Raw genomic sequence first — 12,720 nt, 5'->3', positions numbered from 1 at the left:
CCATTATGTTGCCAAACCAGACCGTCCACCTCGTGTTAAATGAATTTGGACACTAAAGTAATTCTCCACCCAAGCAAGTTTGTAAAGGCCTCCACAAAACATGGGAGCTGGTGAGAGCCAGACTAGTCAAGCTTGATCCTGATAAACACGCTGAGCATCATTACGAATGACATGCTGAACTACTCCCTCCCCCTCAGAATCCCTGCGCACATTCCACTAATTACCACTGACCATCGGCTGATGAACCTATGCTCCATGTGCTTCCCACGGAAGAAATACTGAAAGTTGCAGAGTCACAGTTTGTATTTCGGGTTGAACTCCATGGTCATCAGCAATATTTTGGTTTGGCAGTTTGCAAAAGGTGGCATGTGAACCTTGTATGGGGTAGAGTGATTTGAGCTTGCCCTCACCCATTCACAGGATTCAGGGGCGTCTCTACACCAGTCGCCCTCCATTTTGTGCCACTACACTTCCGAACTAGAAAGATCCAGCAGCAGCAGCTCAAAACTAAGCAGTGTAGACCAACAGCAGCATTGTAAACGTTTTTCACGCAGAGAGCGGTGAATCTCTGGAATTCTCTGCCACAGAAGGTAGTTGAGGCCAGTTCATTGGCTATATTTAAGAGGGAGTTAGATGTGGCCAAGGGGATCAGGGGGTATGGAGAGAAGGCAGGTACGGGATACTGAGTTGGATGATCAGCCATGATCATATTGACTCAAAGGGCCGAATGGCCTACTCCTGCACCTATTTTCTATGTAATATACCAGGATTTAAATGCTTAATATAATCTTTCACTCCACTATTACAATGGGAATCAAACATAGTTAAAAGTGCGTAAAGGTATGCTTGTAGCTGCATATCTAGAAAGTGAGCCAAAGCCACAGCACAGAACCACACGTATCGAGCAGCATACAATTGACAAGAGCTAAGTGAACTACATTGCAGCTTTGTTAATTCTAGTCATGAATGGGAGGTGATACCCATGTCCAAAAAATATGAGTGCAACACAAGATGATTCAGTCACCACCTTCACCCAGATGAACAAGCACATGATCCATCTTGACCCCCCCTCCCCAAAAATAACCCTCCTCTCTAAAGCCAGTCCAGCAGCTAATTTGCTAAAATGTGACACGGTGAAATAGCTGAGAGCATTGGATACAATTCCAGTCGTAGTATTCCAGCCTCACTGCAGCCAAGCTGCGGCTGAACAAGCACAACCCTTGAAATGTGGAAATTGTCCAGGTATATTCTGTCCATAAAAAGGACAAATCCAATTTGTCCACTGTCAACCATCAGCAAAGTGATTGATCATCGATTGTGCTATGAAGTGGCCCTTACCAATAACCTATCCTCAAAAATAAGGCTTGAGCTTTGCCCATTCTGCTGGGTTCCAGATCCCTTCACAGCCTAGTCCAACAAAGAATCAAAATATCTCCTAACTCTGACAGTGATGGAGCATCAGTAGTGATGACATCACAGCTGAATTTGATTGTGGCACCAAGGAGCCCTGGATGTGGGTGTTCGAGATCAGTCATACTAGCTCCAATCCATTCATGTTTCAAAGATTTCCTTCCAACATAAGGCCAGAAGTTTTATATTTATGTTAATATAATATTAAATGTAAGAATATTTACTAAATGATTGTACAAACATTTTAATTCCATTCACAACTTCTCAGAAAATGCTTGCACTGCACCAAATTCTGAACAATTGAGACATGGGGCATTAAGTAACAAGTAATCTTTACATGACTAAGTGGTTTGATAATAAACACATCCAGTTAGAGGCTATTCTCACATATCCTTAATACTCAAAGAAACTCAATTGAACCAGCCACTACACTGCTGCTAAGTTTGTCAGAGGAAGAGCAACTCTGCAGTCTTTCCAGCCCACACAGCACAAACCAGGATTGCGAGGCATGCTCATTTGCCTTGGCTGAGAAACATTTAAACATTTAAGTTTGACACTATAATGAGTCTGCTTGATGGGTTCCCTATTGACTACAGCAAACAATCAAATCGCAACCTGATACGCAAAAGCTTCAAAGCATGCTCAAAAACCAAATTTAAACGCTTCAATAAAGGCCACTTTAAAAACACCCCAAAAACTCTCTCTAGTGCCAAGAACAGCAAACATATGGGCATACCACCATCTGCAGGTTCCTTCCAAGTCAGAAACCTTCCAGACTTCAACATTTTGTTGGCATTTCATTGTTGCTATTCTTAATTACAGAACTGCTTACCCAACGACTGGAAATTCTTCACCCAAAGAATGGTTGGGCATTTCAGGAAAATGGCTCTACCACTACCTATCAAGGCAATAACATCTGGGTCTTGCTAATGAGGTCCACATCCTCATAAATAAAATAATAATCAGCCAGCAGAGAGCTGGTTCATGTGCAAATGTGAGGACAGACAATAAAAAACAAAAATATATCAAAACGTGTTTATTGAACTGGAAATGTTGGAAAAAAAAGAAAATAAATACAAGTCACCAGAACACTCCAGTGACCCGTCATAGAAAGACTTGGGAGAAAAAAGGGCAGCTTGAAAAATTTGATCCATCGTTGCAGAAATTACATAGGGCATATTCTTCCTTATGTTTCCTTTTGTAGATTAGTCAAAAAGGTTTTCTTTAAAGTAGTCTTTTACTTGGACCAACTTCATTTGGAAGCCATTTGTTCAGCAACTTCAGCCAGATTTAAAAAGAAGGATAGCTACCTGGCCCAAGTAGAAATAGATGAAATGTTTAGTTTCATGAGTCACATAACTTCCGAAGTTTCTGCCCACAATACAATGCCAGGTTGGATTGTACTTTTTGTCAAATTCCTGCAAGAAAGAAATAACAAAGTGTTGGAACATCCTTATGAGCATACATTTCAAACATTAAGAATACGCCGATATACAATGAATATTTAAATATTACACATTGGGATCCTATAAACCTATTGGACTAAAGTGTTTTCTCCTTCACAAGTAACCCATTTTAAACAAAGGTCCTGTCAACACGAAAGAAATCCCAACATTAAGCAAATTGGGAAGTACATGGGAAAAACTGCTGTCAATAATTCTTGCAGAGATTGCAAGATGAAAATGATGAATTAAAACTATTGTAGGAATTTGCGTGCTTTCTTTATCATGTTTAGTGACTTATGTGAATACAAATTACTTTTATTTTTGCATCATATTATTTCATCTATTTTAAAAACTTGAACAACAAAGCAACCAGTTTTAACCACAGCTGTTAAATGTAGAAAGTACTCTTGGTTTGTTCCTGAAAAGGAGTATTCCTTTTTTTTTGAATAATTTACCCAACTAAGATATAAATAAAAAAGCAAACACAGTAATTTTTTTTGCTGGAGGTGGTCCAGAGAGTTCCTGAATTGACTTGATAGGTTAACCACATTGAAATTAAGATCATGCTCCAAGAGCACAAAACAAGGACTGACACCCACTAATTTTCACAAATTTCAATACTGTATTAACTACACAGAAGAGATTCCACTTGCAGTAGACATTAATTATGTTGATGTATGAACTCGGGGGGGAAAAACACCAAAAATGTTACGATATCAATGGGATTTACAGCAAGCTAGGATACTCCAAGATGTCTCAGCAGATAGAGCATATTGTTGAAATTCTGTTGAAAAACAATGTGTATTTGGAAGCATTAGGAAAAACACAATAAAGTAGAGACACAATGGATCTTGACACGAAGGCCAGGATAAAAGCAATGCAAAATAAAGAAACAAATGGAAACCTTAATCAGAATGTTGTGGTATGACCTAAAAACAATTATACTTAAAAGTTGCGATCAAGGTAAATAGTATTGGATTGTTATTTTATTGATTGACAAGATAGCATGGAGACTTGCACATTGTAAAGGGGGGGGGGGGGGGGAATCACAAAAGGGGTTGATAAGTACATGAAACAGTATTTTAACAATATTCTGGGAATTATACTGGAAGCTCCACAAATCAGCTGTCAAATATCAGGTGACAAAAGAACGCTGAAGGACAATTGGAAGATGGGAAAAGAGCACAATAAGTGCTTTATCTTGATTGAAAGAACTGGCTACGTTTTAACTGGTTGAATGGCATATTTCTATAATGAATTTTAGGATTCTATCAAATAATAACTCACTTTTAAAATAAACTCTTCAAAGAACAGTTATTGAAGCTTACAAAGGATGACTAGAGAAATTATGCAGCAGAGGTTTACAAAATGGCTGTTAAGCAATTCCAATTTACCCTAGGTTTTTGGTTTTGGGAGCACACTAATGCCATATAGTTTGGTAAAATATAGATTTACAATTAGAAGAATCTATTCTACTCTTTCTACATGATTGTACTCATCATGGATTAAAGTTGTGAAGGCCTCTGTAGTGAAAGCAAATTGGCTAGCAATTTTAACTTCATAAACAGCAAAGTTATTTGCAACAATCCCTGGAAATAAAAAGATTATAGAAGTTTCTGCTGATTATCATCCATTTCAATTCCCATAAATGGAACGATAAAGCTTTTTCCAGAAATACTGTATGCATTCTATAAAACAAACATCTATCTATCATTCTATCTATTATCTATATAATTAAAAGTCTCATCTTGACCACTTCCTGTCTGCGCTGTATATTAATTTTAGAAAAAACGCTACCCTGTATCGCTGTGATTTTTGGCCATCTTACTCAGTCCTCGTGCGCTGAGCCAGCCCCGAGGATTTTTCCCATCGATGAAAAATAAAAAAGTTATGAGTGTTTAAAAAACCTTGAGACCAGCTGATTGGTCCTGTCAATCACCGTGATGAAGGTAACGCCCCTTCTGGGGGTGGGGGGGGGGCAGGACTGTAAAACCTCGGATGCCCGGACGCGAGTCCGTCACTCTGCAAGATCGCGAGGGAGAGGGCACGACTATCTTTCTAAGCTGTAAATCAACTGAACTGCGAGTCTGCAATGTACTTGCAATAAATTATTTGTTAGCCCTTAATGACAATGCCATGAGTTGTTTGGCCTGCTGCCCTGCCTGTGCTTGAAACTGCAATGCTTTATTAGGTCAGACTGTGGAAGGAATAAATGCTTTATTAGGTCCGACTGTGTTTGGAAGGAACAAATGCTTTATTAGGTCCGAATGTGTTTGGAAGAAATAAATGCTTTATTAGGTCCGACTGTGTTTGGAAGGAATAAATGCTTTATTAGGTCCGACTGTGTTTAGTCCAAAGGTCCCGCTCATTTCGTGACTTAGTGGGCAGGTCGCGCTGATTGCAGAAGTGCCACTGACTGCGGAAGCCCCACAGTGGAGAGGCCGCGTTCAGCCTTGTGAGTAGATTCAAGAAAGTTTACTGTCATATATATGGTGTGTGAGTGTCTGTGAGAGGTGGTGTGTGAGTGTCTGTGAGAAGTGGTGTGTGAGTATCTGTGAGAGGTGGTGTGTGAGTATCTGTGAGAGGTGGTGTGTGAGGTAGTGTGTGAGGTAGTGTGTGAGGTGGTGTGTGAGGTGGTGTGTGAGTGTCTGTGAGAGGTGGTGTGTGAGTGTCTGTGAGAGGTGGTGTGTAAGAGGTGGTGTGTGAGGTAGTGTGTGAGGTGGTGTGTGAGGTAGTGTGTGAGGTGGTGTGTGAGTGTCTGTGAGAGGTGGTGTGTGAGTGTCTGTGAGAGGTGGTGTGTGAGGTAGTGTGTGAGGTGGTGTGTGAGGTGGTGTGTGAGGTGGTGTGTGAGGTGGTGTGTGAGTGTCTGTGAGAGATGGTGTGTGAGTATCTGTGAGAGGTGGTGTGTGAGAGGTGGTGTGTGTGTCTGTGTGAGGTGGTGTGTGAGTGTCTGTGTGAGGTGGTGTGTGAGTGTCTGTGTGAGGTGGTGTGTGAGTGTCTGTGTGAGGTGGTGTGTGAGTGTCTGTGTGAGGTGGTGTGTGAGTGTCTGTGTGAGGTGGTGTGTGTGTCTGTGAGAGGTGGTGTGTGTGTCTGTGAGAGGTGGAGTCCTGTGGTGTGTTGTATCAAGTTTTGTTCCGATTGATGGTATATTGTACAGGTTATTGACATTTTAAACTTTACAAAACCCCACTTTGAAAAAATCTCTTCCATCTGCACTGGCAGTTAGCAGCGTATGATGTCACAATGGGATATGACGTCACAATGGTATCTCATTTACATAAACTGCTCGTCAGTCGTGTTCCACCCCACAATTACATCACAATTGGATCTCATTTACATTTTTCAAAATCAGTTTTCAATAAAAAATGCCCGTCAGCAGTGTTCCACACCACAATGACTTCACAATGGGGTCTCATTTACATTTTAAAAAATCAGTTTTAAAAAACAGCAGCTTCCACCTTACAATGACGTCAAGGGGGGGTAGGGAGGGGAAAGTGTTATGGAGGGAGTGACTGAGGGTAGGGGAAAGGAGAGGGAGGGAGAAGTGAGGGAGGGGAGGAGGAGAGGGGAAAGAAGAGGGAGAATGAAGAGGGGGAGGAAGGAAGTGCTGGGGATGAAGGGAAATGGAGGAGTATAGGGGTAGGAAGAGGGATGGCAAGGCTCACTTGGGGAGGGTTGCCGTGACATGCATCCCAACAAGAACCCGTCGTCCGCGTGGGGGAGCAGGGAGATAGAGGGAGAGGAGGGTGGTCGGGGGGGGAAGAGAGGTTATGGAGGGAGGGAGTGACTGAGGGTAGGGGGAAAGGAGAGGTAGGTAGAGGTGAGGGAGTGGAGGAGGAGAGGGGAAAGAGGGAAGGTGAAGAGGAGAGGGAGGGCGTGCAGGGGGATGGAGGATGATATGGGTAGGAAGAGGGATGGCGAGGCGCAGTTGGGGAGGGTTGCCATGACTCCCGTCACAACGGAGATCTCTGGTGTCACAACGGGAACCCCTCAGCCGCGCCTGCGCAGTTGGGGGCTATGGGTCAGTGGTGGAATATTGCCTTGGGAGACGGGACCAACGGGTCCGCATCTGGTTTAGTTTATTTAGCTATAAAAGTGCACTCTTAAACTACTTTTTTTTTTTTAAAGCAGATGCGATGCAATTGCACAAAGTGAATCCTTCCAAATAATTAAGTTCTATCAATCATTTATGAGATTGTCACGATTCATTCTACCAAATAAACAAAAGGATGGGAAAAAATGTAATCTCACGCAAATGCTCTACAAATTAAAATGTATACTATTCAGAGACACAAGAGACTGCAGATGTTGCAATCTTGAACAGAAAACAAAGTGCCAGAGGAACTCAGTGGGTCAGACAGCATTCGGAGAAAAATAGGCAGACGATGTTTTGGGGCAGGACCAGTCTTTGTGTTTATCGTCGTCCCTCTCATCAAAATGCTATCAGGTTGCCGAGCTCCTCCAGCAGTTTGTTTTTTAGCTACACTATTCACAGTTGCTTCGTACAATTCCGCTGTCAAGAAATCACAGACTACTTGATTCAGAAACTTAATTATTGGCATAGTTTAACATTGATATTACTATCCCATCTGGTTATAAATCAAATGTTTAAATTTTGTTTATTATGTTACTATGCAACCAAGGATCGGAGGGGAGGGGCAAAAATGAATCATTCTTACTGAAGAAACCAAATAACCGTACCTTATTTTAAATGTACATATTAAAATTTGCAATCTAGGTTTAGTCATTTTGCTCTTGCAAACTCAGTTGCAGTGCATTGAAAGGAAGCCTGCACTAACCGATTCTGATTCACATTGTAATTTCCCCAGTTTATTTGTCAAGTAGCATAGAAAAGACCGAGACCTGATTTTGACATCCCAGCCAAACGGGCATTTTTGCAAGCCGCAACAGAGCGCTATTCGCAGTAATGTTATATCCAACCCATACAATATACTGTGCAAGCCAAACTCAGTTTTTGTTTAGCAGCAAGTTCTCACCTTCTTGATGTAAGCTGCTATGTCTTTCTCAATGTTGTACTTCTCTAGTGCCTGAGTAGCACATTCCACAGCCTCCTGCTGCATGTCTTCTGGCATGTCAGCATTCTTAATGACAGCTTTTCTTTCAGACATTTTTGTACTGACAGAAGAAAAATAAAACATGTTAATCCATTGAGAATTGAACTGTTCAATAATAAATGAGAAATTATTCAAATCATGACAATGCAAAAAGTTCATATTACAAGAAAGTCACCAGAAAATTGGAATCTATTCAGAAAATCCTATTTCTCCACAATATGCTATCCCCAAAGTTTCAAAGCAACATAGGACTGCAATCTTTATCTACCAAACAGCTTATTCAGTTTACATATTTGAACAAGTTATACATTTTAGATTCAAATTTAGGAAATCATTTTGCCTTTAAGAATCTCCTGACTGATACTTAATAATTCTCCTAAAGGGTTCATTGTTAAATGTATTTTAGTTTAGAATTAAGCTTATTTTAATTTCGTTTAGAATTAAGCAATTTTATTTTTCAATACCACAGAATTATTGAACTATTCCGTTGCAATTCTGGCACAAGAGCTCAAGGTAGTGCATATTATGCACGGTTGGGAAAAGAGATAAAAGGATTGGCAAGGTGAGCTGCAGAGGAAAATAAGAGAAAATAAATGAGGCATGGTCAGGGAAGCAGTAGGGTGGGGAATCTGGGTCGAGATTATTTTCTTCCTTGATTCAGCTAGACTTCGCGAAAGCCAGTGAGTATCTGCAATTCCAGACATTACATCAATTCATCGTTGGAGTAGATTAGAGAAAGATCAGATATCTCCATCCCATACCTCAAATACTTAAAAACTAATGTTGAGAAAGGTCTGCAGATGCTGAAATTTTGAAAAGAGAACAGAGTGGCGGAGCTAATGCAGCAGGTAGAAGACCTCTGGCCAGTGACGATGCATCCCACAGACGCTGCCTGATCCAGAGTGTTTCCAGCATTTTTTAAAGCAAAACTGGGTCATCGATGGTGGGAGCAAGACAACAACACATCCATGCAAATACTTTCCTCACCTCCCCCCCCCCCCCTTAGGCCCCCTTCATGCCACCGCCCTTAGACCCCTTCACCCCACCCCTTGGCTCCTCACCCTATTGTCCGCCTTACCTTGCTTTCTTGCCCCTCCACACCCTCACCTTCCTTTCTCCCCCTCCCCTCACTCTATCCCACCCCTCCCCTTTCTATATCCTTCCTCTCCCTCCATACTATTCTCTCCACCCCACTTTCTATATCCTTCCTCTCCCCCCAACCACCCTTTTCTCTCCCCCCCCCCCCCCCGCCCCCCTCCTCTACCCTATCCACCCACCCCCCCCGCAACGCCCACCCTCCTCTACCCTACCCACGCCCCCAACACCAACCCTCCTCTGCCCTAGCCACTCTCTCCACCACCCCCCCCCAACGCCCACCGTCCTCTGCCCTACCCACCCCCAACGCCCACCCTCCTCCACCATATCCACTCTTCCCCCCCCCCCAACGTCCACGCTCCACCATATCCACCCCCCAACAACGCCCACCCTCCTCCACCCACCCCCACCTTCCTCTGCCCTATCCACCCCCACACCCAACGCCCACCCCTCTCTGCCCTATCCACTCTCTCCACCCCCCTCCTCTGCCCTCCCCCCCAACGCCCACCCTCCTCCACCCACACCTTCCTCTGCCCTATCCACCCCCACACCCAACGCCCACCCATCTCTGCCCTATCCACTCTCTCCAACGCCCACCCTCCTCTGCCCTTCCCCCCCCTCCTCTGCCCTTCCCCCCCCTCCTCTGCCCCCACCCTCCTCTGCCCTATCCACTCTCTCCACCCCCCCACCTTCCTCTGCACTATCCACCCCCCCCCCCCCAACGCTCACCCATCTCTGCCCTATCCACTCTCTCCACCCGCCTCCACACGCCCCACCCTCCCCCACCCTATCCACTCTCTCCACTCCCCCCCCCCCCCCCACCTTCCTCTGCACTATCCACCCACCCCCCCCCCCCCCACGCTCACCCATCTCTGCCCTATCCACCCTGCAACCGCCGCCCTCCTTCCCCCCCCACCCCACAACCGTTATTTTCTCCTTCCACGCGGTTCCAAGTGGAAGGTTATTGGTGATTGCCAATAAAGAGAGCGCTTATATTCATTTTTTTTTCCTCTCACACTCTCTCTCCCTCTCACCCACCGGTTTCTCTAGCCGCCACTGAAGCACAGCAACTGTGTGAAGAGAGCTCCGAGCCGCTACCAGCCGAATAGCGCCGGGTCCGCTATCACACCGTCACACAGCGCCCCGCCCCCTCCCGGGCGCCCCGCCCCCTCTCCCCCCTACCACGCTCCCATTGGCCGCCCGCAGCCCGCGCCGGCCCCCCATTGGCCGCTCCCGCCAATCCTCCGGCCGCGATTTACCTCTGCATTTTGTGCCGGCCCGGCATGCAGCGCGGCGGCGGGAGGCGCGTCCTAGCAACCGGCGGTTGTCGTCGTCCAGCCGGGAGCTGCCGTCGTCGAGGCGGCGGCCATGCAGTCAGTCCTTCAGCTTCCCTCGCTGTAAGCTAGATGGATCACATGTGATAGGAGTAGAATTAGACCATTCGGCCCATCAGGTCTACTCCACCATTCAATCAAGGCTGATCTATCTCTATCCCCCCCCCCCAACCCCTTTCCCATGACCTCTCCCCATGACCTCCCCCACCCCCCCCACACGCTCACTCAGGGCAAGAGGAACAGAAGTGCCCACAGGTTCAGGAAAAGTTTGGCGTGTTCATACGTTTAGTTAAGAGGTACAGCGCGGAAACATGGCTCTTTGGCCCACCGAGTCCGCGCCGACCAGCAATCACCGCACACCAACACCATCCTACTACTCACAGTGACTGGGGCCAATTTTACATTTTACATCAAACCAATTAATCTACAAACCTGCACGTCTTTGGAGTGTGGGAGGAAACCTGGAGGAGCTCCTGGAGAATACCTATGCGGTCAAGGGGAAAACGTACAAACTCTGTACAGAACCACGATCAGGATCTAACCCGGGTCTCTGGCGCTGTAAAGCAACAACTCTACCACCGCCCAAAGTGGTAGCAGAATTAGGGCATTCGGCCCATCTCGTCTAAGCCATTCAGTCGTGGCTGCTCTATCCCTCTTAACCCTGTTCTCCTGCCTTCTCTCCTTAACACCTGTACAAATCAAGAATCTGTATATCTCTGCCGTTAAAAAAATATCCATTGACTTGGCCTCCACAGCCTTCTGTGGCAATGAGTTCCACAGATTCACCAAATTCCCTACAATTCCCAGATGTCCCCAACAGCTCTCACCAATTTCTACCGATGCGCCGTACAAAGCATTTTATCGGGATGCATCACAGCATGGTTTGGAAACAGCTCTCCAGGAACACAAGAAATTTGCAGAGAATAGTGGATGCAGCCCAGATTATCACAGAAAACAACTTTCCTTCCATTGACTATTTATACCTCAATTTGCCTCAGCAAGACCAGCAGCATAATCAGGGATGAGTCTCTCCCTCTCCTCTCCCATCAGGCAAGAGATATAAAAGAGTGAAAATGTACACCTCCAGATTCAGGGACAGTTTCTTCCCTGCTGTTATCAGGCAACTGAACCATCCTATCAACAACTAGAGAGCAGTCCTAAACTAAAACGGTCGTCTTTGCTTTGGTATGGACCGGCGAGTACCTGGGATTCCAGACATTACACAAATTCATTGCTGGAGGAGATTGATGAGTTTAGTTTACATTATTGTCACATGTACCAAGGTACAGTGAAAAGCTTTTGTTGCAGGAAAAGCTTTTGTCCAGCCAGCAGAAAAACAATACATAATTACAATCGAGCCATCCACGGTGTACAGATATGTATTATCTTTTCATTGACTTGACGCAACAAAAACTTTCACTGTATCTCATGTACACTCATGTACACATGACAATAAACTAAACTAAAAAACGGTGTATCTAGTTAGTTCAGATATGTTGAAAGTTACGGCCTAAAACAAAAATGTCCAGTTTATAGTTCCATCTCCATTTATTTACTTATCAAAGTAGGATTTTTTTTTAAATCCACAGATGTTACAAACTATTATATATAAGATTAAGAAATATTAAATCACTCAAGGCCTTTGAGGATTATACAGTAAGCAAGAAAGAACCCAAGTGGGCAATTCGAAGGGCCAAAATGCTTGAAATGTCACTGGTATGTCAGATAATACCATAAGAGATAGGAGCAAAATTAGGCCATTTGGCCCATCGAGTCTACTCCGCCATTCGATCATGGTTGATCAATTTTTCCCTCTCAACCCCTTTCACTTGCTATCCTCTATCCTGTGATGCCTCTATTAATCAAGAACCTATCCATCTTCGCCTTAAAGATACCCAACGAACACTGCTGATAGCAACTGCCAATTATGATATGTTTGCAGCACCAGGCTGACCAGGTGCAATCAAAAATCAGAAGTGAAAAAAGTTATCACGTTATGACACAAAGTAGCCAATAAATACATTGGTTCTCTTTCAACATTGTGCCGGAACTGTACACCGTTCCTCTTGCCTCTCCACTGATAACCCAGATATAACAGCTTCCTGTGCAGTCTCAGGAAATGGAATATCTCTTCTTTATCCCCCCCCCCACCTTCCAATTTATCAAGCCACAGATACTTTCCAAGCAAAACACTTATTTACTTGGACCTCATTCAGTTTAGTATTTTGTATTTGTGGCGACAATTAAGTGTTTTGCTTACAGTCCTTTCTTTCGAGGTACAGCGCCATCACGTCTTTCAGTTTGGCCCATTACTACATCAGGCTCAATATTAAGTGTGTGAGAAGGAACTGCAGATGCTGG

General features: G+C 44.4%; 1 protein-coding gene across 2 annotated transcripts; it reads right to left on the bottom strand.

The window, feature by feature from the left end:
- Window positions 1-2,432: 2,432 nt before the first annotated feature.
- Window positions 2,433-10,175, bottom strand: dynll1 (dynein light chain LC8-type 1). Of its 2 annotated transcripts, none has more exons than XM_033043659.1 (3): window positions 10,064-10,175; window positions 7,853-7,991; window positions 2,433-2,828 (listed from the first exon to the last, which is right to left on the bottom strand). In XM_033043659.1, the coding sequence occupies exons 2-3, from the start codon at window positions 7,982-7,984 to the stop codon at window positions 2,691-2,693; spliced, it is 270 nt and encodes an 89-aa protein (XP_032899550.1). In that variant the 5' UTR covers window positions 7,985-7,991; window positions 10,064-10,175; the 3' UTR covers window positions 2,433-2,690. The 2 variants fall into 2 exon arrangements, with proteins under 2 accessions (XP_032899550.1, XP_032899551.1); XM_033043660.1 differs by lacking the exon at window positions 10,064-10,175 and adding an exon at window positions 8,692-8,816.
- Window positions 10,176-12,720: the final 2,545 nt, after the last annotated feature.

Source organism: Amblyraja radiata, chromosome 25 (assembly GCF_010909765.2).
Source record: "Amblyraja radiata isolate CabotCenter1 chromosome 25, sAmbRad1.1.pri, whole genome shotgun sequence".
NCBI classification, from domain to species: domain Eukaryota; kingdom Metazoa; phylum Chordata; class Chondrichthyes; order Rajiformes; family Rajidae; genus Amblyraja; species Amblyraja radiata.
This window is presented reverse-complemented; position numbering and strand designations above follow the sequence as displayed.

Excerpts from the sequence above, each read along its gene's own strand:
- dynll1 (XM_033043659.1), bottom strand. The coding sequence starts at position 7,984 with ATGTCTGAAAGAAAAGCTGTCATTAAGAATGCTGACATGCCAGAAGAC. Across the intron at positions 2,829-7,852 it reads TAGCAGCTTACATCAAGAAG|GAATTTGACAAAAAGTACAA; the intron begins GTGAGAACTTGC and ends TCTTTCTTGCAG.